At 47.4% G+C, this 23,962-nt stretch overlaps 1 protein-coding gene across 15 annotated transcripts in view; it reads left to right on the forward strand.

Annotated features, from left to right (window-relative positions):
• Nucleotides 1-23,962, forward strand: part of NCOR2 (nuclear receptor corepressor 2) — a 412,043-nt gene that overhangs the window by 113,988 nt on the left and 274,093 nt on the right. For all 15 annotated transcript variants that reach the window (XM_073313442.1, XM_073313441.1, XM_073313453.1 and 12 more), the window contains exon 2: nt 6,979-7,186. In XM_073313442.1, coding sequence (XP_073169543.1) covers nt 7,082-7,186 — 105 coding nt within the window. In that variant the 5' untranslated portion in view covers nt 6,979-7,081. The remainder of the gene's footprint in view (nt 1-6,978; nt 7,187-23,962) is intronic.

The following is a 23,962-nucleotide window of genomic DNA, read 5'->3' on the forward strand; positions in this document are numbered from 1 at the left end:
TCCCATTACACGAGTGGCTCTCAACCTTTCCAGACTACTGTACCCCCTTTCAGGACTCTGATTTGTCTTGCGTACCCGCAAGTTTCACCTCACTTAAAAACTGCTTGCTTACAAAATCAGACGTAGAAGTACAAAAGTGTCACAGCACCTGTTCCTGCTGACTTTCTCATTTTTTACCATATAATTATAAAATAAGTCAATTGGAATAGAAATCTTGTACTTACAGTTCAGTGTATAATATATAGAGTAGTATAAACAAGTCACTTTATGAAATTTTAGTTTGTACTGACTTCGCTAGTGCTTTTTACATAGCCTGTTGTAAAACTAGCAACCAGATGAGTTGATGTATCCCCTGGAAGACCTCTTCATTACACGAATGGGGAAGTGAAGCTGGAGAGAGCAAATAAGTTACCAGATCCCTGTTCCTACCCCAAAAGTACTTTATAATAATGATCCACAACACCATGCTTTAGAAGAATAATATTTGCAGTGTTTATGTTGATTATGGCAGGGTGTGATATGTGGTGATTTTAAGTAAAGGCACAGAACAATTAATAGTCAGTAACCCCTGGGTCCTAGTTCCATGCTTTGGCCACTAGATCATACTGTCACTTAGCTGTCCTAGATCAGGGCTTCTGATCCTCCTTGCTTGCAGCAAGCTCTGGGATCTGTGCATGGTACGGTGCATGGTATTGCTCTGTACTGCGGCAGGGCCCTCCCAGGAGGAAGATGGTGGTATTGCCATTACTAGTTTGTTCTGTTTTGCAAAGGGGGAAGGTAGGCTTCAGCTTTTTTGGCAATTAAATTGGAAAAGGCAGAGTCCAGACCTGGTGTTCTTTTCACTTTCCGTACTCTGCTCTTAGGAGCTACGAATAAAAATACCTACACATTTTTCACTTTTAAAGGTAAACCCCTGCATGTGCCACCTTAGGCATGAAAAAGCATTTATTTTATCCATATCATATGCAGCTTTTGGGCAATCTTGATTTTTAATATTCTACATGTGTGTTTGTAATGTCTAACCCACAAGGCTCTGTTCCTGTTGAATGTTTGTTATGCCCTCTGTGTTACCTTTGTTTGGGTCTTTTTTGCTGTGCAGACAGCCCTAGGTTTATGCCAGCCAGCCTGCTTTTCAATCCAAAGGATTTAGGAGCTACATTACATGTACACATTTTGTATATAATGTTGATGGTCTTCCAAGGAACTTTCATGCATACATTGAATAGAGAGATCTATTATCATTTCATCATGAAGCATTTCTTTGGAAACCCCTCTAAACACACTTCATTGTACCTCAATTATTTCTTCATGCACTAGTCTTTAAAGGAAAACATCAGTCATGATTTTAACCTGTCCAAGATCTGGTTTTGATCACTGGCTGTAGAAGTACAATGACTGCACTAATGACATTACAGGCCGTGGAAGGTCTGACCACAATAAGTTGTGTTCAGCTCGGAAACACAGCCACGTGATTTCATAGTAGGGAGCGCAGATTCCTGTGAAGTGAGCACTCTTGGGCTCTTTAAGAAACAGAGCATTCTATGATCCTTATTTCAGTTCATCTTTGCTTTAAAAAGTTTGAGAACTTAGGGAGCACACATTAATTGAAGGATCTCAAGACTTTTTTACAAATGTGAATAAATTGGCATCCTCCTTAAGGTGGGTGTGTCTCACTAGCCTCATCTTGTGGATGGATAGACTGAGGCACAGAGTAATTAACTGGTTTACCCAAATGCACATCATGTGTCCGTGGCAGGCCAGGAATATACCCTCGGGGGGGAGCTTGGGGCCAGGGCCGGGAGTGGAGCCGTGGCTGGGCTGCGGTGGGAATGGGCAGTTGGCCGTGGCTGGGCTGGGGCCAGAGCAGAGTTGGGGGGAAAAATGGGGCTGAGGGGCACTCCCTTCCTGCCCCCTGTGGGGGCTGGCCTGGGCCCTGCTGTGCCCCCTGTAGGAGGGTGCAGCCCACGGTTTGGAGGCCACTGATGTAATCAAAGCTGGCTCTTCTTTGCCATGCACTTGCGGCCACAAGGCTGTCCACACATCCCTCCAAATGCAGTGGCGCATGGCCTGCTTATAACGAAAAGGAGTTTAAGTGTCAGAACAGGGGTATAATTCTGCTGATCCTGCCAAACGGGTGCATGTAAATGGATGCAGGAGACTCTTTAGACTGAAGCTGCCCATTGCGCAGCTCTGCAGTCATAGTCCTGTGCCAGACGTGCTGGCAAACTTCGCTTTCCGCTGTTTCTAATCAGAGGTTGTAAATCTATCCCAACCTAAAGCCGTAATGGCTATTGCCGGTCTGCGGTTAAATGGTCCCTGATGGAGGCTGTCAGTACGGGAGAGAAATACTTTTCTTGTGAGACAATGTCTGCTCCAGGTCAAAATAAGGAGAGACAGCGGTAATCTAATGGTTTGGTCTGAAAGGCTGGGACACCAGCTGCATGGGGGTAATTTGATTTCCCTTTCCATTTTGCTGCCTGTTGGTGTGTGTGACACTCTCCTCGGAGAGCCCAGAACCGTAAGCCACGGTCTTACTCCTTTGCCTCCGCCGGTGGGAGCTGTGTTGCCGCTCAGCTGTCTGTCTGTCTGGCCAGCAGACGTGAGACTCTGCCCGCCTTAACATTAACCAGCCCTAGCAATGGGTGAACCCCACTTCCCCCGTTTCCCTTTCTGTGGTGTCCGGTCCCTCTCACCGGATACTCGCAGAAAGTGATGTTTGCTGCTTCCAAAGAGACCGTGTATACATCAGCTTGTTCGGTTAGCTAGGGACTCGCCAGTGTAGCCGCACAGAGCTCTGCTTTAGAGTAAAACTAAGAATAAGTTTATTAACAGAGATTGCGTGATACTAAGCAGAGATCACCGAGACAGGAAAAAGGTTACAGACCAAACAAAACCTCCTTTCTAGTGACCAAAAACTTACTTCTAGCAAGTTATAGCATTGCCTAAAACAGTTTCTCCTGCCCTACAGGCCAAGGGCATCCACCATGCCCAGGCTCAGAGAGCACTGCTCTGTGTTCCCTAAGTGGTTGATGGATCGCCTAGAGTGTCTTTTTGTACCCCTTCAGGTTTTCCAGCTCCATGGCCTTTGTCTCAAGGGCCAGGAAGACCATCTGGTGGTGCAGATGCTGTCCGTCACGCCCGCCCCGCTCACTAAACTGCTTCTTCCTCAGCTTGTTAGCTTTGTTACTTTGTTTACGTGATATGTAAATGTACTTGCCCATTGCCCTCTTCAAGCAGGTTAATACCTTTGTCTAGGGCAGAGTTGGTGGATGCATTCCCTCCCAAACACAAAAGCATGACCATGAATTTGCCAAGGTATGTAGTACACAACGTATAGGGAAGTTCAGCGACTATCTTGAGTACTGCAGGAACGTTAGTCAGTGCACAGGCAACCTTGAAATGCTTTTAAAGGTGATCACTAGGGCCCTGTATTAAAACTTTGCACGCTGCATCATCCCAGTTGGTGCGGAGTTTTAAAGTTGGTTTAAACTCTGATCGGATTGGTAAAAAGTCATCCCATTTCTTTAATACAGGCAGCTGTGATGGCACTGAGCAATCCGCCTGTTGAGCCAGCATAGCTTTGAGTGAAACAGTTGAAGTACTGAAAGCCACTAACGGCACAAGGCTCCCTGAAGCCTGCAATGCAATTGTCTACATTAACTCTTTGGAGGCTGCCAACATAGATGACAGAGTTTGAATCAGTTGCTAGGAGAGGATCTTAAATTTCTATGGAGACTTTCATCCCAACAAGCTTTATGAGCTCCTCTGGGGGTGCATCCTGGCAAGCCCAGTGAAGTCAGTGGGGGTTGTCCAGGTACGAATGGATCAAAACTTGCCCACCAGTATGCACCCATGCATGGAATTCCTTCCGCTTTAGAGGTTGCTGCGTTTCAGTGGTGGGTGAAGGAACCAGCTGTTCAACAGTGCAGCAGGAACATGGCGTATTAGGCTGTGTCTACACTGCCACTTTCAGTGCTGAAACTTTAGTCGTTCAGGGATGTGAAAAAACACCCCCGCTGAGGGACAAAAGTTTTAGCGCTGAAAAGCGCCGATATAGACAGCACTTCATTGCTGGGAGTGTGGACCACCCCTTGTTCGGGGTGGGTTTTGCTTTGTTTTTTATTGCCGGGAGAGCTCTCCCCCGGCAATAAAGCATGTCAACGCTGCCCACGTCACAGTGCTGCAACGTGGCAGTGTAGACATACCCATAGTTTAGGACAGGGAGTGAAAACTAGTGTGGCATCCAGTTGCAAGAGCAAGCAGAAGTTAGTCAGAATGGAAGTATAAATGAATGACTGCTGCTGTTTGGGTGCTTTAAATTTCCCCCTTGGTCTGCAGGGGCTTTCCTGCCCTCCAGGGTCAGTTCCATTGAATAGCATCGAGTTCCTGGATAGTAAAATTTTCTCCTTTTGTGGGGGAGGAGTGGGAATTTAAGGCTCCAGATGCCTTCATAGGACAAGGATTGCAGGTCAACTTTTTCTTCTGTGAATATACCAGGAGACTGGGAGGAGGGAAGGGGACTAGCCTCCTTTGCAGTGAGCTGCAGGTGTGCAGGGGAAGCTGTTCTTTACCAGTTAGGGCAGGGAACTTGGCAGTTGAGACTCCTGGCTTCTCTTCCTGATTCTGCATTTCCGTGGGACCTTGGCAACTTTCTTGGCATGTGTTCTCCCCCTTCTCTCCTCCCCCCCCGCCCCCCGTTACTGTAGAATACACACTTATTAAGGGGGTTGGGAGGATCTCCGAGGACTGCAGATCATTATCATTCATTGCAACGCTCACCTGAACATCTTCCTTTCCCCCCAATCTGGTCATTGCTTGGCCACTGATTCTTGGTAGCAGATTCTTTCTGTTCACCACAGTTGTGGTGACAGCAGGAATGTCAGGGTGCTTCTAGCCAGCAAGGCAATTTGCTCAGTGCAGCATCCAGCACACTGGTGGTCACTGGCTGTTTTGATGTCAGCCCCAACGGGCATGCATTTATGAAGAATGCCTGGAAATGGGCAAATAAATGAGGCAGAGGCATTCCTGTGACCGCGGCGTATCTGCCTGCAGCAGATAGCAAAGTGGTTTATTGTCGGGGCCGATCTGCGGTCCCAAGGAGAAAAAGCAACTTCCTTTCTTCTCTCCCCTTCTCCCCACTGCTTTTATTTATTTATTTATTTATATTTTGTGCACGCTATCTGCTGTTTCGGTTGAAACAGACACTGGGTTGGGCATGCGGTGCTCTTGTCTATAGCAGTGGCCAGGAGCAGTTTGAAAGGGGCTGAGTTGCAATTTACAGCACTGTAAATGCTCTGTGCTGGTGACCGGGGTCTATACATCTTGCAATACTCGCAAAACCCTAGGCACAAATGGATACCCCAGCTGAGATCTAGGTATCTTCGGGTGTGGGGTTACTATGTGCGGAGATGGGTTGGAATAACACGTTGATTTCTTTTGCACATAAATAAACTGCAGGTCTGCACATAAAGGGTTCACCACTGCAATGGCAATGTTTGCTGAATCCAGGCAGTGGTGGAAATTTATGCTTTGTATAATTTAACAGTTAATACGGGAATAATGCTTAATGCCTCTTAAACGGCTGGTAATAGAGGGCAGCATTAAAACATTAGTTACTTTTGAGTTGAAATCCTGACAAAGCGGGGCTTAAAAACCTCTCCAAACAAACCACTTAAAGTGTCTATAAAAATCAACAACTTGTAAATCGCTCTTTGGGGTGGGGGGGAGATTCTCTCACGGGTTGGGTTTTTTTCATTGTGGCTGAAAAAAGAAGTGTAACATCTGAGATTCCGTTCAAGAGGTGGGTGAGTGGAATGCTTGCGAAAATACACTCAGTGCTGGGGTGGATTTCCTGGTATTTGATACTGGTCCCAGTGACTTAGATCAAAGGTGTGTGGTGTTCATGTAATGTTTACATAGCATCATCATTTATGAAGCACCTTAAAAGAGAATAAAAGTCGGCCTTCCTGCAAACACAAATCTGATGAAAGGGAGAGGGGCTGGGGCTGCTCCGGCCAGCGAACGCGGGGTTGAGGCTGCTCCTGGGGTTGGCCAGCCTGGTCCGGGGGTGGTCGGCTGGTGCGGCTTGGGCTGGGGGTTAACGGTTAGGCTGGGTTAACCGGTAAGATTAATGCTTATCACTTAACCGTTCACTATTTTACATCCCTATGGGTAACTACAAATACAACTGGCCCACAGCATATACTGTCTGTGGAGCTTGAAATCCTAGATTTTGAAATGGATGATCGGGATGGTGCTAGAGTGGAGGCAGTGAAAGAAGTGAGTGAGGTTTTAATGGGGGATTTGAAGGCTGAGTGTGAGGATGGACTTGAGAGGTGGGAATAATGATGTCCTCTTGTCTGTCTCCCAACGGCTCATGAGCAAAGCATGTTCTCCAGCGTTTTCCCAGTCAAGTTTGAAATGACTCAAAGGGTTCTCACCAGTTCCCCATAGACTCTCTTCTTGACAGCTCAGTCTCCATTTTCAGTTCCTTTCAGCCCATTTACACCTATTTTACAGTGGCTGCCTCCTACTCAGAGTGAAGTAGTTACCACTTCAATCTCCACCAGTGGGAGCAGGTCACCTCCCACCCGTACTTGGATGTTTTGAGACGTAGGCCCTGATCCATGCAGGCAGAATGTTGTTATAGGCAGTGGAACCCAAGCAAGCTGACTGCATGGGTCTGTTTGCAGGATCAGAGTTGTACCGTGTTAAGATTTTGTCAGGTGCTGCGTACCACAGTGATGTGCTCAGTAGAAATGCCTATGGATAAATCAATAAAAATAAACTCTTATTTGGGCTTTCTTACGGTTGGAATGTTCCTTCGTTAAAGGAACAAGGCAGTCATGAAAAGTCCTTTTAAGAAAATATAAGGCAGTGAAGTTTTAGAAACCATTTGTGGCTTGACTTTGTTGTTTAGCTGGACTGTGGTTTGAGCAAGTTTTAATCTTCTGCTTTCCTGTTTCCTTGCACTTGTAGGGTGACGTGGCCAACAGGCGCATAATGAAGAGGAGCTTTTGGATTTCCTAGTTCTTTGAGACAGAGATTCAAAGGAGAAGAACCTCCCATCTGCTTCTTTGCCATGTCTGGATCTACTCAGCCCGTGACACAGAACTGGCGAGCCACCGAGCCGCGCTATCCCCCTCACGCCATGTCCTATCCAGTTCAGATCAGTCGGACACATCCGGTAAGGCAGACCTCTCACTTCCCTCGGGACGGGTGTAGGATTGCGTGGCCCTGTTGTAAGGGACAGTGATTTGGATTTAATGGCTTCCGCTGAGGTGGGGTGTCGAAGCGAATCGAAGCACACTTCCCTCTCTCCTAATGGGATTTCTTCTTGCCTCTCTCATCTGTTCTCTCTCTTCTCCATCCTCAGGATGGCTATAACTTCTCCCCCTCTCCAACCTACTTGGCCACCTGCCTCAGTGCTGCTCAGGGCTCCAATTCATGGCTGTGTTCTCAGAAGCTTGGTGGGTCGTTTGTTGTCCCGGAGAGAACACAATTGGTTAAAGGAACACGAGCAGGCGTTGGGAGTGCAGGAGAAGTGCGGTTAACCACATGTGTGGAGTTCAAGGACTCTGCCTCTGTCCCTTTCTGGCTCGGCTTTTACAATGTGTGCTGAATCATGAGGTGGCTGGCATCCTTCCACGAATGCCAACGTATCGCTTCCCAGCAAGCCTGACCCTCCGCACTCATGTTTGTTTGAGAACTCTTGTGATTTCCTCCAGGGCAGGCAGGCAGCCGTGCCAAGGGGACTTCCATCTAATGAACCTACTGTTTGCTTTTCAGTCAGGTAGCCGAGACCCCTCTCTTTGTAGGGATTCTGGCTTGGGGAGGATGCTGCGTATTGTGTTGGTGAAAGAGAGGGGAATCCGTGCTCTTTTTTTAATACAGCCTCCCCACAGCTCTTAGGTTTTTCTCGTCTCCTGTAGATGAAAGGCCTTGTCTTCTGTTAGACTGGGAAATACGCTGAGGCAAGGAATGTACTCAAGGATCAAAGTCTGGACTCCTGGCTCTGAGTCCCTCCTGCTCTAACCACTAGACTGCACTACTCAATCAGTCCAAAACTCTCATGGGGCACACCGGAGGATTGGAAAGTCATTTGGGATAGCCACGTCTGAAACAGAGGGAAGCAGGCTGGGTTTTTGGGCGTGGGAGAATCTAGGCTATGTCCTGAAGAAGCCGTTTGCATGTGAATCAGTTGTCTTTTCTTAGGAGTGTTTGCTGGCAAAGCTGTTTTTCCTAATCCTATTATCCAGAAGCCATGCAAGACAGCGCTTCTATTTGATGACCCAGAGCTAGGAAGGGTAAACCCATCCAAATCCCGCTGCTGTGTACTGTCACCCCTACCCCAGCTCACTCCTTCTGAATCTTTGAATGTTTGAGATTTAAGATCGAAATGGAAAAGACTTTCCGTAGTGGAACAGCTTCCATCGGCACAAGTTGCTTGAATGAATCTTATTAGGTGTCGGAGCATAGAGTATACTTGTCAGGCTGCTCTTTGGAGCCAGCCCCTTGGTGAGTCATAGCAAGTGGACCACAGTTACGAAGGCGTTTATAGCGTGTTTTAGTGTAGGCGGGCTGAGGTGACCTTGTTTCAGGGTTAGCTTTGTAACAAGGAATCCTATTGAACTGCCCTGACTGCAAAGCCTCCAAATCCAGGAAATGTCGATGTGAGGCTGAAAGTTTTGTTCTTCTCCCACTCTGCTGCTCTTCAGGAGCACAGCACCCATGGGAGTGTCTGGGAAGGGGTCGGGGTTGGGAAAGCTCTGCGGTAGAAAGCCAAGTAAGGTGAGGGGAAGGGATGGGCTTTCGGCTCCGTTTCTTTGCTTGTATGGGGTTGCTTGGGGCCTTTCTTCTGCCCTCTTTTACATTCTACAAGGAGGCTTTTCGTCTTTGGTAACCGAGACACATGTGAGAGTCTCGACATGGTTCTCCCTTCCGCGCCTGCTGTGTGGGGGCACGAGAGGGGCTCGGCGCTCTCATCTCTCTGCTGGCCTCTGGCAAGTATCCTAGGCCTTGACCAGCTGGCGCTCTTAGCCTTCCAGCTCAGCTCCCACCCTCCTCAAATACTTGTGTGTATTCCTCCACGGCTTGGTAGCAGCATCCTAATGTCAAGTCTCACTGTTGCTGGGGGAGAGCAGGAGAAGGGAAACCCTCTTGGTGGGTGGGGTCCCCCCCCCGCAGTCTCACCCCAGTCCTCAGGGGAATTTTGGGTCCTGCTCATTGGGCGGCTTCCTGTCCGTTTGCTTTTCTTACGGGGGGTGGTCATTAGCCTGTCGAGCAGGCTTTGGAGCCCTTCTGCCCAGGCTGCAGCTCTGTATCCTAACCTTTGCTGGTCAGCCGATTAGCCACAGATGGGGGAAGGAGCTATTCTGTCGCTGGACCCCTTATTGGCTGTGGCAGCATGCAGCTTATACACCCCAGTGCAGCGCGGTTTCACAAGGATGCCATGTGCAGTGGAGTGAAGGGGCAAATTCTGTCCTGATCAGAAACTAGACATGGGGGTGGAGGCTGGAGGGGATGGGGGCGCGGAGAAACACACCGGGTTTGCAATCATTTCAGAGCCTTTAAAGAGAGTCCACTTTGAGTGTGACCCCAGAAATGAGTGAATGCTCAGGGCCGTGGGCTCGACTTCTTATATCTTCCAAACCAGCTTTGCTTTTCCTTTTGTGGCACCATCTAATAAAGTGAAACCAACCAGTTGTGTTGGATGCAAGTTGAAACATGAGTGCTAGATTTTTTTCCAGCCTGCCCTTCCTCGCTGGCTGGCATGAATGCTGTTTTTATTCTGCTGAGTTAAGGTTGGAGCAGTTTGCTGGCTCAGCTTCTAAAGGCTATTTTTACAGCCACATTAAATCTTCCAGAGTTATGTGATACTGCTGAGGTGTTTAGGAGCTGGAGAGGCCTTGTTTGAGGCTGCAGATGGGAACCCAAAAGGATCATTTCCTACTTAGTGAATACAGAGGAGTCTTTCCCCCTCTTCCCACCCACGCAGTCTCCGCCATGGCCTTGTCAAAGCTACCTTGTCTCCCTTAACAAGGTGGAGGGTGGGGCATTTCTCAGAAACCTCTTCCTGTGTGATCTCCTTGTGCTCTGTTTGCAAATGTACATCTCTCACTTGGCAGAGCTGTCACCTGGCACCTGACCATGGCCGTAGGGACAGAGCTCATCTCTGGTTAGGACTATTTGGGAGGGAAGATGCAGTTGTTTGCTTTGAAGTTGCCTGCAGTGTGGTATTAACCCCAGCGTGGAGCTTGCTTGCATGTCTTGGCCAGGTCACTTTTGTCATGGGCTGTCTGTCTAGTAAGAGCTAGTTTGGAAGGAGATGGCGGAGGAACAAACCTGCCCCGGTGCTAATAAGTGTCTGCTTTTAATGATATTTTGATTCAGGTTTGCTACATCCTCTGACATATTTGCAAGAATAGGGTCCTAACCCTAGGTAAATTCATGACTACTTAGGCTGTCTGCAGGATATTTTTGATTACATTGGTAGGGACTGTCGGGTTCTTAAGTTTGTACGGTGTTTAGCACTACGGTGCTTGGATGTCTAGCTGTGACCATAATACAAGTAAATCCATAGCTTTGTCTGTCAGTGGTCCTGCATTCACACGCCTTGACCCCCATATCTGCTGTTGAAAAGAGCCTTGTAGAAACGGGGGGCAGGGTTGGTGGTTCAGAAATTAGCCTTAAAATGGTTTCGGGCTCAGAGACACTTCCAGAGGAAGAGAGATTTGTTTAAAGATGAGACAAATAAGAGGGGACGTGATAAAAGCATGCTGAACAATGGGTGGTATAGAGAAGGTAAATTGGGCACTTCTATTTACCTTTCTCATGATGCAAAAACAAGGGCACAAAAACAGAAAGGCAGAGAACTTCAAATGAATAAAAGGTTACATGTTTTATGGATATCTTTGCCACAAGGTATCATTAAGACCATGAGTTCAGAATTTGAAAGAGGACTGGACATTTATATGTCTAATGAGAACGTGCAGAGTTCCTTTAGTAAGGGTTTAAGAAAAAGGAACGGCCCCCTGCCTGCCAAACCCCCCCCCCCCAAATTTGGAAGGGACATAAATCCTCATGCTTAGGAGTATAAACTAACCTCTAATATGTGGGGTTAAGAAGAAATGTCCTGTATAGGTAGGTAGGTTATTTTATCATTGCCCAATTCAGAGTTTTTTTCAACTTCCTGGGAAGTATCTGGGACTGGCCAATGTCAGAGAGACAGGATGCTAGTGAACCCACTGGTCTGGTACGTTATACCATCCCTGTATAGCTCATTTTTGCTTTATTTAAAATAAATGACATGCGATCTCTGTAGAAGTGTGGGTGTTCTTAATGGGAAAGGCAAAAGCCTTTCCTTTTTTAAAGCCAAATTCAGCAATGGTGTTTATCTGAAAACAGCTGTATGAACGGTTCCTCCCTTTGCTCCCAAGTGCACTGAATCATTGTGGACCAAGCAAAAGGGGACAGCAGATCATTTTCCACATTAATGAGTAGCTGGAGCAGCATAATATGTGGATGTCTTGTCAATTGCTGTCTTGCCAGCTCTTGGAGGGAGGGATTGCTTATTGAATGTTCTGTGACCTTTAGCTAAAGGTGAAAATGCATATTACTTGTACGCTTAACCGTGTAATGTGTCGGGAGCTCCTGCTCTCTCGAAGGAAACCTTAGCTTGAGGGGTTTTCATTTTCTGTCAACCCACAGATATTTTCTGTAAACAGATCAATTAGAACATAGAATGGCCCTGCTGAGTCAGACCAAAAGGCTGCCTAGCCCAGTATCCTGTCTTCTGACAGTGGCTGGTGCCAGATGCTTCAGAGGGAGTGAACAGAAGAAGGCAATTTGAGTGGTCCATCCACTGTCATCCAGTCCCAGCTTCTGGTAAATTTCCTTTCCTAGCTTTGCCTCCATCCCTAGCTGTAAAGCCCCAAGTAATCTATAGGCAATGGGGTGGGAAGGGTTCCCCCCCATCCATGTATCCAATTTCCTGTGGTGTCCTCCTTAATCGTCATAATTTACCTGCTCATGCCGTGCGGTTTCATAGCTATAGGAATGACTATGACATGAGCAGGAGTGGGGGAACCTGCATGGTAGGACTAGCAAAGGGGAGGTTTAGGCATTCTGAGAGACACGGTCTGTTGTTGCAGGCATCAGCAGGAAATATCAAGGGGCCCCAGCGTTGCGCATTGGTTTACTTTATGGAGATTTTAACTTTGTGTGTTGCGAGCACTAAATTCCCACGCACAGAGTCGCTAGTTGAAGAGTAAAAGAATGAAATCTCCTCTCCACAGAACAGGTGGCTCACTATGAGCTTCCCACACGCTGCCCTGCAAACGATCCTTTCTTTGGAGGGACCACTTCTGTTGAGACTCAATTTTATGAGGGAGACTTCAGCTAGTCATGTTTGGAACCACTGAGCTTAAATTTTCAAACAAGCACCTCTGTGCTTCTTCATGCTGCCTCTTACGCTTGGGAGGAGCTCCCCATAAACATCCACAAAGCTACTTTGTTGTCCTCCTTTGGATTTCTCCTTAACTCTCCTTTGCCATGTGATGCCTACAAAACTTGGCAATAGTTAGGCTTCTGGTGTGCTGAGAACACAGCCTATCATGCTGACCAACAGCATCTTGTTTCCTTGTGCTCCCCCGTCTGTCTGTCTCAGTCTGTTTTACACTTAGATTGTGAGCTCTTTTTGATCTGTGTTTGTATAGTGCCTAGCACAATCGGGGTCCTGATCCATCGTTGGGGCCCCAGGCACCACCCTAAACCAATAATAAATAATGCTTATATGGGCTTGATTTTGCACCTAGCAAAGTCAGTGGCAAAACTCCTGTTGACTTCAGTAAGTGCAGGATCTGGTCCATGACTCTCTGCTCAGCGGCTGAGCACATCATGTCTCTACCTCTGGCCGAAGCTCACCCTTTGTGAGGCTAGCGTTCTAGAACCACAGTGCTGTATCTCTAGTGAACTAGCTCATTAGCGTCTGAATCAAAAACTCCCTTGCTACAAGTGCCTGTTCCTTAGGGTCTGAGACCATCCTATTTTGGGGAAAGTTCCATGGCCTGTGTTATACAGGAGGTCTGATTAGATGATCACTATGGTCCCTCCTGGCCGTGGCATCTATGAATCTATCCCAGAGATGTCCCTTAGACACGGCGCTCATTCAGCGCTGACCTGCCAGTTTAGCAGGCTGTTGGAGGTCACCTTCACACCCAATCAAGCAAAATCAAGGGGATTGGTAAGTATATGCCAGCATGTTGATATAAATTGTTGGAGAGGATCAGAGAAGTTAAATGGGGAATTAATCATTGCAGTCTCCGCCTAACGGCTTCCCTGCTGAAGAGGAATATAATGTAACAAATCAAAAAGTCTGCAGGTTGGCCTATGCACACCTTTGTCCGAAATAACAAACTTGGTTGTAAGTCTCACTGCTAGCTATTTTGGTGCCAGTCTGAGTGTGTACACTCTTACTTTGGATTACAAGCGCCCTATTTTGATTTAAGAAGTTGTTGCAATTTATTTTATTAGTATTTTTTTACTGAGTTCAAGTTAAATCACAATAGGACGCTCAAAATCTGAAATAAGTGTCCACACCCAGAATTGCACTAAAATAGCTAAGGATGCGAATTACAAGTTGTTGCTTCAGTGTGTGTCAAACCTGCCGTAAAGGAAAGTGATGTAGTTGGTCCGACAGCATTTTGTTACTTGCTCAGACACTGAAACACAGCTGGGGAAGTCGTGAGCCCTTCTGGTTCTTCCATTGGCTTTGAGCTTCCAGACTGAAATGTCTGTTAGCATGGATCAGAAAAGAAATGGTTCATCTCAAGTGTTAATTTCATCTGCATTAATAAAGGCAGTTATAATACATTACTGTACAACCAATCTAAACACAACGGTTTGTTTTGGTATGTATCCTTCATTGTCGTTGGCAAATCCATCAGCACAATCTTGATCAGTCTGACTCTCATTAATCCTTAAGGGAGGCTGTATTTAGATAATCTGCTTCATAAACTGGCTCATGTGGTAGCAATATCCCCTTAGAGCAGGGTTAATCAACAGGCAGACCACAGGCCAAATCCAGACCGCCAGACGCGTTTGAATGGACCCCCAAATCTTTTTATTTACTTATTTATAATATTTTTTGATTATTTTTTGTCATGGTCCAAATTTCTTGGTCATGGTATAGTCAAGTCCAGACTCCAGAGAAAATAATAATAATTATCCCTGCCTTAGAGTATTTCTATATCAGATCTCCTAAGCTAGGCAGGGTCAGCCTGAGAGTCATTCAAATGTTGTAGTGGGTGACATAGCAGGGGGTGGTGCTCAGCGTTAATACTGAATCAGTGCCCTAGCGAGAGGTTATAAGGACATAATGATGCTGGAGGCTCTCTTCACTGGGGAGGCATAAACCTGTGAGGTCCTGACCACTCGTGATCATTAAAGATCCCCTGGCACTTCTCCCAACAGCAAGGGTGTTAATCTTGGAGTCCCGACCAAAATCCAGCTCGGGTAATTATGTTCTTCCTACCTGAAGTTCTCCCAGTAGTTTTGAACTGGGCAAGCCTATCCTGAAAAACTGTCACATCGGGATGTATGTTGCCAGTGGGGCAGGGTTGCTGTAGATGGCTACATTTTAGAGGTGGGTGACATGATCCATATATAAAAATCGCTTTGAGATGAGTCCGTATGAATAGTGCTTTATGCATGATAAATGTAAGGTGCTATTGATATTACTGATTCCTGGAGAGGCAGTGAATAATTTTACCTCTAGAACCACAATGCTTGTCTGTGTTAATTTATACTTCTGTTGCAAACTGAAGACATTAGAGCATCAAACACCAGCCTGCCCTGGTGTTGCTCAAAGCTCCCTCCTCCCCATCCCAGCAATCCCCAAAAGCAAAGAGATTCCTAGTACCAGCTGCACAGCAGTGTTGGAGTCTGTTCAGATTTCACACGAGATATTGTCATCTGTCAGAGTACTTTCCGTGATCCCGTGCCTGGCGTTTTATTGGCCTTTGAAGAGTGATTTGATTTTTTTTGTTTTTTTTAAACCAAAACCATGGAACTGATATGGCAACTTTGATTCAGCTGCTTACTAACGAACTCAAATCATCTCTCTGGAAAAGTGGCTTTATATTTCTGATGACACATTATGTGAGCTCTGAACTGTACAGTGATGGCTTGATTTAATTGATTTATGTTTTGGGTTGGGATAGCTTGAAAGCAAAGCCAGAAGACCCCCTGATTCCCAGCTCTGGATTCTGTCTCCTTGCCAGGAAAGGCTTAGCTTCCAACACTCGGGATTCACAATGCATTTTCCCTGGTACCTTTTTTTTAAAAGCAGATGGAGCTGTGGCAAATTTCCACTTTTGCTTCCGAGCCAGGAATCTACACTTCAGTGGGGCTTTTGAATTTGATTTGTAAACCTGTGGGATGCTTCCTTGCATTTAAAAACATCACATGGGTTAATCACAAGAACACAATAAATCTATACAAGGGAATAATACCTTGTAATGAAGACTTTCAACTGACCCTGTTGGAGCTCTGAATATCACCTGTTTCCCCTCCTCTTCCTTGTGTTCCATCATAATAGAACCCTTGGTACAGCCATCATCAGTGGTGACTGGCTGGGATTCTTATTGGAGCTCTTCCGCCACGTTCCTTAATTGGCTAAAGGAATTTCCATTGAGTTGAATGTCACTCTTCTCCCAGCCAAGATTGTGACTGCCATACTCTGTCATCCCAGAAATCCAGTGTGGCAGTGGAGCCCAGGGTCCTACCTGTTAGCTCTTTACTCGTAAGCCAGGAGATGTGGTGCTTTTTGGCTTAAGTATACCAGGAGCTTCAGTTTGCTGTGAAGACTGCCCGATGGCTGGCTTTATCAACGTGGTGCCGGACAATGAAAACTCCAAATGATAAGCATGCAGCATCACAGAGGAAAATGACTTCATTTGTTGTGTTTGGAAGGCAAAGCCATCAAACAGCTCTGAGACCGCGATTTGGGGAAGAGAAGAAAGTGTGAGAATGGATGGAAACTCTCTGAAAGAGGACTATGGAGTTATGTAACACTGCATATGTGCAGAATATAGATCAAAGCATGGACCTTGCTCTGAAGAGCTTGCATGGACCTTGCTCTGAAGAGCTTGCAGTGGAAGATGAGCAAGGTAGAAGCATGGTCTTGTGGTTGAGGCACTGACCTAGGATTCAGGAGATCTGAACATCAATGGTACATAGGCTCCTAAGTACCCAAGTCACTTTTAAAATGGGGTTTAACCCCATGAATCTCTCAGGTGCTTTGGAAAATATTACCCTTAATACCTCTGGTTCTCCTTTCCCGGGATAGTAATCCTTCCTTTCTCCACTATTTGTCCAGTCTATGTAGATGGGCCGTGTGTGTATGTAAATGATGCTAACACAATGGAGATCTTGGCTGGGGCCTCTAGAATGGAAATAATAGGTGGTAATATAAAGACCAGTGATGGGACAATGGCACAGATAAAGGAGCCATGGGGAGGATCTCTAAAGAAAATGGGTAGGAAGGCTTCCTGGAAGAAACGAGTGTAAGGAAGAGAGGATTGGGGGTTTCTTGGCAGACAAGACTAAGGACCTGGTTCCAAGCATACAGATAGCATGCTAGAAAGCCCAGAGCTGAGAGGAGGAGGAGGTGATAAGTGGGAAAAGTAGGAGTGAGATGGGGAGTCAGAAATTTAGAGCAGAGGTGCTTAAATTGCAGAAGAGATTTGGAGAGGGCAAGATTAGATGAGGTCTCGAAGGTGAGGTGAGGAGCTTGGGTACATTAAAGGAATGGGATTCAAGGGTGTGGTGGCGGTTTGAGAGTTGTGGTTAGCATGTGACCACAAGTGATTCTGGAAAGCTGAGTTCCAAGCCTTGGCGGGATTTTACAGGATGATTCCGGTGGACAAGAGATGGAAATCCCCAGCAAAAGGCTCTGTTTTAATTGTGGCTGGGTATGACTCAGGGATGGGGAAGGGAGCGCAGGGTCCGGCAGTGCTCTGACATTTCTGTTGGAGAAACTCCAAAGAAGCGAACTCCTAAATTTGTTTCTCTTTTGCAGACACCTTTGGTTGTGTCTGCCATCTGCCTGAGGACTGGCTGCTCAAATCTGGCAGCAGGTGTCAGAGTGGCTGCGGCTAGTTACAAGGACCCACTGGTCAGATGACTGCGAAGTCAGAAAAACAGAGTGCTATTCCCCGTGACATTGGTTCTTTTCAGTGAATGGCATATTTTGCATGGCCAGGAAAAACATCACCGAAATTCACAGCTCACTGGGAGAAAAAATAAGTTAAGAAGGATGTGCTGCTCTGCAGCTGGTCCATACGCTGCTCGAGATGGCAACAAAAAGCAATGCCTTTCCAAGAGCAGGCCACGTGGAGTGTGGTCACCTTCCGAAACAAAAGGCCAAGCCAGCAGTGTTTGGGAGATTGATGGCCCGGAGACTCTACTGGAACAATAAGGATGTTGTCTGAAGCACATGTTTCATCCCTGTAGACAAGATAACACTGTGTTAATTCAACCAAGTTTTTATTCCTAACCTTATCTCAAACAACATACTTGATTATGGAGGAGGAGTTGTTGTTGCAAGAAAAATAAAGCATCTCTAATCTTCCTGTTGGATATTCAAATGGCTGGAGGGTGGGTGGTGCTGGGTTGGGTTGACTTGTTTGATCAATAGCTTCCTTTTGTTTCTGCGTAATCAGTTGCAGATGTTTTCTCATGGGGGGGGGGGGGCAGAAAAGTGAATCGTTACAGAAGAAGCCAGCTGAGTCTAGCTACATAGCAACTCCAGTGTGGACTGCCTTTATCAAGGCAACAGATTGCCCCTAACTCACTGCAGAAAGACATCCACAGACATCATCTCCCTTGATTAGAGTGAAAAGTTACAGGTGATAAGGCGAGCCCAGTCATAGTGTGAGCCACTAAGTGATTTATTCATAGAATGAATCTTCAAGCTCTTCTGTACTGGAGAATGTTTTCAATTCCCTTTTTCCCTCTCCCAGCTGTAACTGAAAGGATACTATCAAGTTGTTCATTCCTGAACTTGACCTAAATAGTAACCTTTGGATGCAGTAAGAAAAGGAGAACTGGTGGCACCTTAGAGACTAACCAATTTATTTGAGCATATATGGATGCAGTGTGTGTCTACACAATTTCCAGACCTGCATATGGCTGGCAGCCTGATGGGGTAAGAGAGCTTGATGGGGAATGCCACATTAAATACTTCCTTTTGGTCGTAAAATATTGGTGGGGTTTTTTTTAAATTTATTTTAAAGCTATTATTGATGTAGAAACTTGGAGTGATCATGTTTTGGTCCTTGTGTTTCCTCTGCTTGCTGAATGGCAGCTGGTAGTGAGCAAATAGCGTGCCAAGAGCTCTGCTAACATGGGTGATACTGGTGCACAAACAAGGAATGAAATTGCCAATGAGCCATGCTTACCTTTGGAGCTACATTAGAAGGACGGGAAAATGACTCAATGGGTCACAGAGTAGCAGCCGTGTTAGTCTGTATTCGCAAAAAGAAAAGGAGTACTTGTGGCACCTTAGAGACTAAAATTTATTTGAGCATAAGCTTTCATGAGCTACAGCTCACTTCATCAGATGCATTCAGTTTTTTCCACCGTATGCATCTGCCGAAGTGAGCTGTAGCTCACGAAAGCTTATGCTCAAATAAATTTTAGTCTCTAAGGTGCCACAAGTCCTCCTTTTCTTTTTTTCAGTGGGTCAGTTACCCGGCAAGGTGCTATAGATTGGGGTCTGACCCTAACTGCTTGTGAATTATGGGCAGTGTGGGGCAAAATTTAGCCCCAGTCTTACTCGTCTCCAAAACCAGTGGAGCGGTTCCTTCCTGCATGCTCTGACAGTAACCATGGGGCTGTGTTCTGGGATGTATCTGGAGGACCGAAAGCATGTAGACATGCAGATCATGCTGTGCAGCCTAGACTCAGTTATGATCTTTCTGCATATACCCCACACAGAAGATTGTGTGTGTGCTCATGAGAATGAGTGATACGGGCTTTGGGTGATGGTGGCTTGTTGCCAACCAGAATAAAGGAACATCTTGATGGTTTCTGTAGCAGCGTGGGTGGGTGGGTGCCTTTACCAGCATGCGGGGGTATTTCCACACCAGCCCAGAATCTGGTCTGTTTGCTAAATGTGTCTGGTGGTAGCGAGGAGATTAGTGTCACTTTCACGTGTGTCAGAGGTTACGGCAGATCACCAGCGGACAAACCACATTTGAATTCCCGCTGGCATCGGCGCATGACTCAGCCCTGGCGTCATGGTGCTGCCAGGGCTTGTGCCTGCCTCCGGTGAAGCCGCACTGGAGCCCGGGCTGCGAGAGGCCATACCCGCACCTGCCTCTGCAGCAGCGCGTGCCGCTGGGGGAGAGTTGCATTACGGCACCACTCTCTGCCCCTCCATGTTAATGCGGTTGGAGAGGCAGAGTTAGCAGAAGCTGTAGCATTGGGGACAGCTGCTTGGGGAGAAGACCACCCTGTAATGGCTCCTCACAAGCCCTGTGGCAGGGAGGGGAGGAACCACCCTGCCCCGCCCCCGAGTAGGAACCAGGGAACAAACAGTACTTTTAAAAAATGGCCCCCCCCTCCAAAGAAACAACCAACCAGCCTACCCAGTGCAGGGTATCGAGATCAAACTCCTCCCTCCCCCCATTTGCCACAAACACCTTAGAGCACCTCCATCCTGCGCCACAGTAGTTGCTTGCAGTGATGCTCTTCCGTCCGTCCAACGACGGTGAAGGCAGAGCTCCTGCCAGGATGCTCTTCTGAATGAGGTGGGGACGTCTCCTCTCCCATTGCACAGTGAGTTTCTTAGACCTAGTCTGTTGTCCTGCGAGGGTGCAGTGAGAGCCTGGTGCTGCCAGACAGCATTGTGGTGCTGCTGAGATGTTTAGTTATTTCCAAACCCCCCATTTGTGGCCTCAGAAAGTGGCTTTACGTGGGTAAAGGCTAAAAAGTACATTTCTCGGTCTGCGGGGCAGCTGATGTGCTGCCAGTGCCCAGGGCCATCTAAACACCCAGGAGCTAAAATAGGTCCTGCTTGATGCTGGCATAAAGATACCTGGCTATTGGCTCCACAGCCCTGGAGACAGAAATCCTCCAGTCTGAGTTGCAGCAGTCCAGGCTTCCCCCAAACTCCTCCTGTTGCCCGACGTGCCATGACCCTCCGTGCCATGACCCTCGTTGGGAGGCAACTGCATGGACAAGACAGTAGCTGGGTCAATGTAATTCTAGGTCTTTTTGCTGAGACCGTCCTGTGTAACGGTAAAATACCTCCCATTTCAAAAATATTCCCCGTTTTGCTGCTGAGCAAGTGGAAGCTGCTTAGAACGTTACCCGTGAGCATTTGCAGCTTGTGTGCATGCTTGCCGTGGGGGAAGAGTGTTGGTGACCCTGGTGGCATGGGCATCTGGCTTGGGGGATTGAACTCAGCAAAGGGAGATGGGATTCATTGGCAAAACAAGTGCCGGAGTTGGGAGGAAGAATGGTTTAGTGGATAGGCTTCATGCCTGGGACACAAGAGCCCTAGGTTGAATTCACAGCTTTGCTAGAGGCTTCCTGTGTGATGTTGCGCAAATCACTTGGGGCACGTCTACGCAGGGATTAAAACACCAGCCGCTGGCCTGGGTCAGCTGACTTTTGGCTAGCGGGGCTCAGGCTCTAGGGCTGAAAAATTGCTCTGTAGACATTTGGGCTTGGCTGGAGCTGATCTCTGAGACCCTGCGAGGGCGAAGGGCCTGAGCCCAAATGTCTACACGGCAATTTTTAGCCCCACTTAGATATTTCCTCAGGGAACTGAGTCACAGAGACGCTATCTGTAAAATACTACTACCGATGATGATTCCTAGCTCTTACCTCCCTGATCTCGAGGGGGTGTTGTCGGGATAAATACGTTAAAGGTTGTGAGGCACTTAGATACGGTCGTAATGGGGACCACAAGTACCATAGATAGTGATTGGTAAATTGAGGCACAGAGAGGTTCTGATTGCTCCAAAGAGACACCACGAGTTACCAGGAAGCCTAGGATTCCTGGCTTGCATCCTGGGCTCTAACCGCTAGTCCAGCCTCTCTGTCAGGCAGCAGTTTCCTACAACTTCATGCCCATGTTGTCCCAGGCTGCTGCAGGTTTCACTCTGTGACATGCTGGAACCTGCTGCTAGCACATCGCTGTCCATGAGAGGCTTCAGCTTTGCTTTCTTAACCGAATGATTTCCAGAGAACACCGGGGATTTGTGTGTCCTGGGCTGGCACAATTTGGCTGCTATGAAACCATCTTTTTCTCCCAGTTCAGTTGATCTGCAGTTGAAAGGGATTCTTTAAAAATAATGTTTTGATTACCAGCAATTGAAATGAACCAAACATCAAAGTCCTACCATTAAGATAAGGAGCAAATTATACTAAAATGTATGTGTCCACCCTCATTTTGTGCTTACCTTTTAGGGCACCATCTGATTAAGCAGCTACATTTTCGGCGAAGCTGTTGTCTCCAGGCAGTTGAAATGTCCTGTTTTCAAAAAAAAATTGCTTGCAATAAAACACGAAGTGAACTTGTCGTATATGATCTGTGCAGTGTGCCAGCTAGGGGGAAAGGGACTCGGCTTTGCTTATTCGCAAGCACTTCATCAGATCCCGGACTGGTGGGTTATAAAAAGGCTGATAGCTGCACAGCTGGGCTTGGGGCATGCAGCGTTCTGGCAGAATGGCATCTCCTGAGTTTTTTGTGCATGAGGACTGTGGGAGGGAAACTGAGGCAGCTTGAGATTCCCAAGTACTTGGAATCACAGGTATGAGAGATGGAACAGACCTGTTCAGTCGCCGGGATCATCCCTCTTCCACTGGAGAGGTGGCCCCTTGTTGTATAGCAGGGGTGGGCAAACTTTTTGGCCGGAGGGGCACATCGGGGTTCCGAAACTGTATGGAGGGCTGCTATACTGTATTAAATTGATCCCTGTAGGAACATGCTACTTATGGAGTGCTACTTGCAGCTGCCAGTCCTGGTGCTCTGAATGGCATGGTAAGGGGGCGGGAGTGGGGGGGTTGGGTAAGGGGCGGGGGGCAGTCAGGACAGGGAGCAGGAGGTGGTTGGATGGGGTGGAGGTTCTGGGGGGAGTGTTCAGGGGATGGGGAACAGGGAGAGTTTGGATAGGGTGTGGGAGTCCCAGGGGACCTGTCAGGGAGTGGGGGTGTGGATAGGGGTCAGGGGACAGGGAGCGGGGGGGTTGGATGGGTCGGGGAGTCTGAGGGGGGAAGTCAGGGGGCGGGAAGTGGGAGGGGGCGGATAGGGGGCGGGGGCCAGGCTGTTTCGGGAGGCGCAGCCTTCCCTATCCAAGTGTAGTGTATTATATTGCTCCCCGTAGAAATATGCTACTTACGGTGTACTACTTACCGCTGCCAGTCCTGGTGCTCTGTAAGTAGCACATTCCTACAGGGAGCAATTTTAATACACTACACCCAGCAGCTCTCACAGCCACGCTGCCCGGCAGGACCTCGCAGCCCCGTCGTCCAGAGTACTGGCAGCATGGCGAGCTGAGGCTGTGGGGGAGAGGGGACAGCACGGGTGGGGCCGATCCTTCCCGGCCGGGAGCTCAAGGGCCAGGCAGGACGGTCCCGTGGGTTGGATGTGGCCTGTGGGCCGTAGTTTGTCCACCTCTGTTGTATAGTGTCTGCTGTTTTGTTGCGCTCACTTGCAAATGTCTCGATCACTGGAAGACCATTCCACGGTGGAATAGAACACACCAGTAGGGAATGCTCTGCTAGAGGTCTAGGTCTCCCTAGACTCACTGTAAAAAGGCGTTAAAAATGAAACTTAAGAAAGGGAATGATAAAGGCTGTTCCTCTATTGGGAAAATGATGGGTAATTTTTGATGCAAGATGAGCCCATAGCCTCTGGCTGTCCACCCCTTGTCCCCACCTTGCATCTACGTTACTTCTCTTAGGAGCTAATTTTGATGCCAATGAGGAGCTGTGGGTGCCTTGAACCCCTCCGGATCAGGCTGGGTAAGGGTCCTTGCTCCACATGGGAAAGTGCCTGGGAGAGCAGAAGCATAACAGGGGTTGTCTGCGACCCGGCATTATCTGGGTTTGGAGGAAAGTGCTTTGCTTTGAAGGTCCAAAGCCTGGAGCAGATTGCGGAGTTGCTTCCAAACTTCCCTTTCTCTCTCATGGCTGGAGATCAGGCAGCCCAGACCCTGCCAGCTGGAAACAGGGAAAGAAAAGAATGAAACATGCAAGCAACCACATACGGTTAGAACAGCAATCAAACTAAGCAACAAGAATGGTCGCTTGCATGCAGTTATTGGTTTAGCATACAGGTTATCTTGAGGTCGGGAGCTAATGGGGGCTTTTATTTGAGACAATGTGGAAGATGACTTTGCAGACAGAAAGCTTTCAAAAATTAAGAAGCTTTTTCCTTGGAACCCTCTGGGTTTCTGTGATGCTCATGGCTTTCTTGAAGATTGAATTCAGCCTCCTCACGCTTGCTCTCTCTTGCTCACTCTCTTTTTTTTGAAGGCAGTTTGATTGTTGTATCTAAATGAGCCTGACAAGCGCAGGTTATTCAGGGTCAGAGGATTTACCAGGAAGTGGGGGTGGGAGGAGTGCTTGCAGGGCTTCAGAAAAAAAATAATGCACTGAAAACAGAAACATAAAAAGACCTTGAGAATGCCAGAGCTGTCTGTCATCAGCTAGCTCCCACCAACAAACAGCGGATGTGCAAATTAATCTAACCCTCCTTGGTGGCTAGGGATGGCTTTAGAAGGATTTCAGATAGGCCTTATGCACCTTTCTATGCTCCTGCATGGAGACACTTATTTTAATGAGGCTGTTTGGCTCTTTATCGTGTCTTTTTTTTTTTTAAATAATTTTTTGCGTGTGATTTGTTCTTCCATTTCGATCCTTTGCAGAACCCCAAACACTTTAGGGG

The sequence above is a fragment of the Lepidochelys kempii genome, chromosome 15, assembly GCF_965140265.1.
Source record: "Lepidochelys kempii isolate rLepKem1 chromosome 15, rLepKem1.hap2, whole genome shotgun sequence".
Taxonomy (NCBI): domain Eukaryota; kingdom Metazoa; phylum Chordata; order Testudines; family Cheloniidae; genus Lepidochelys; species Lepidochelys kempii.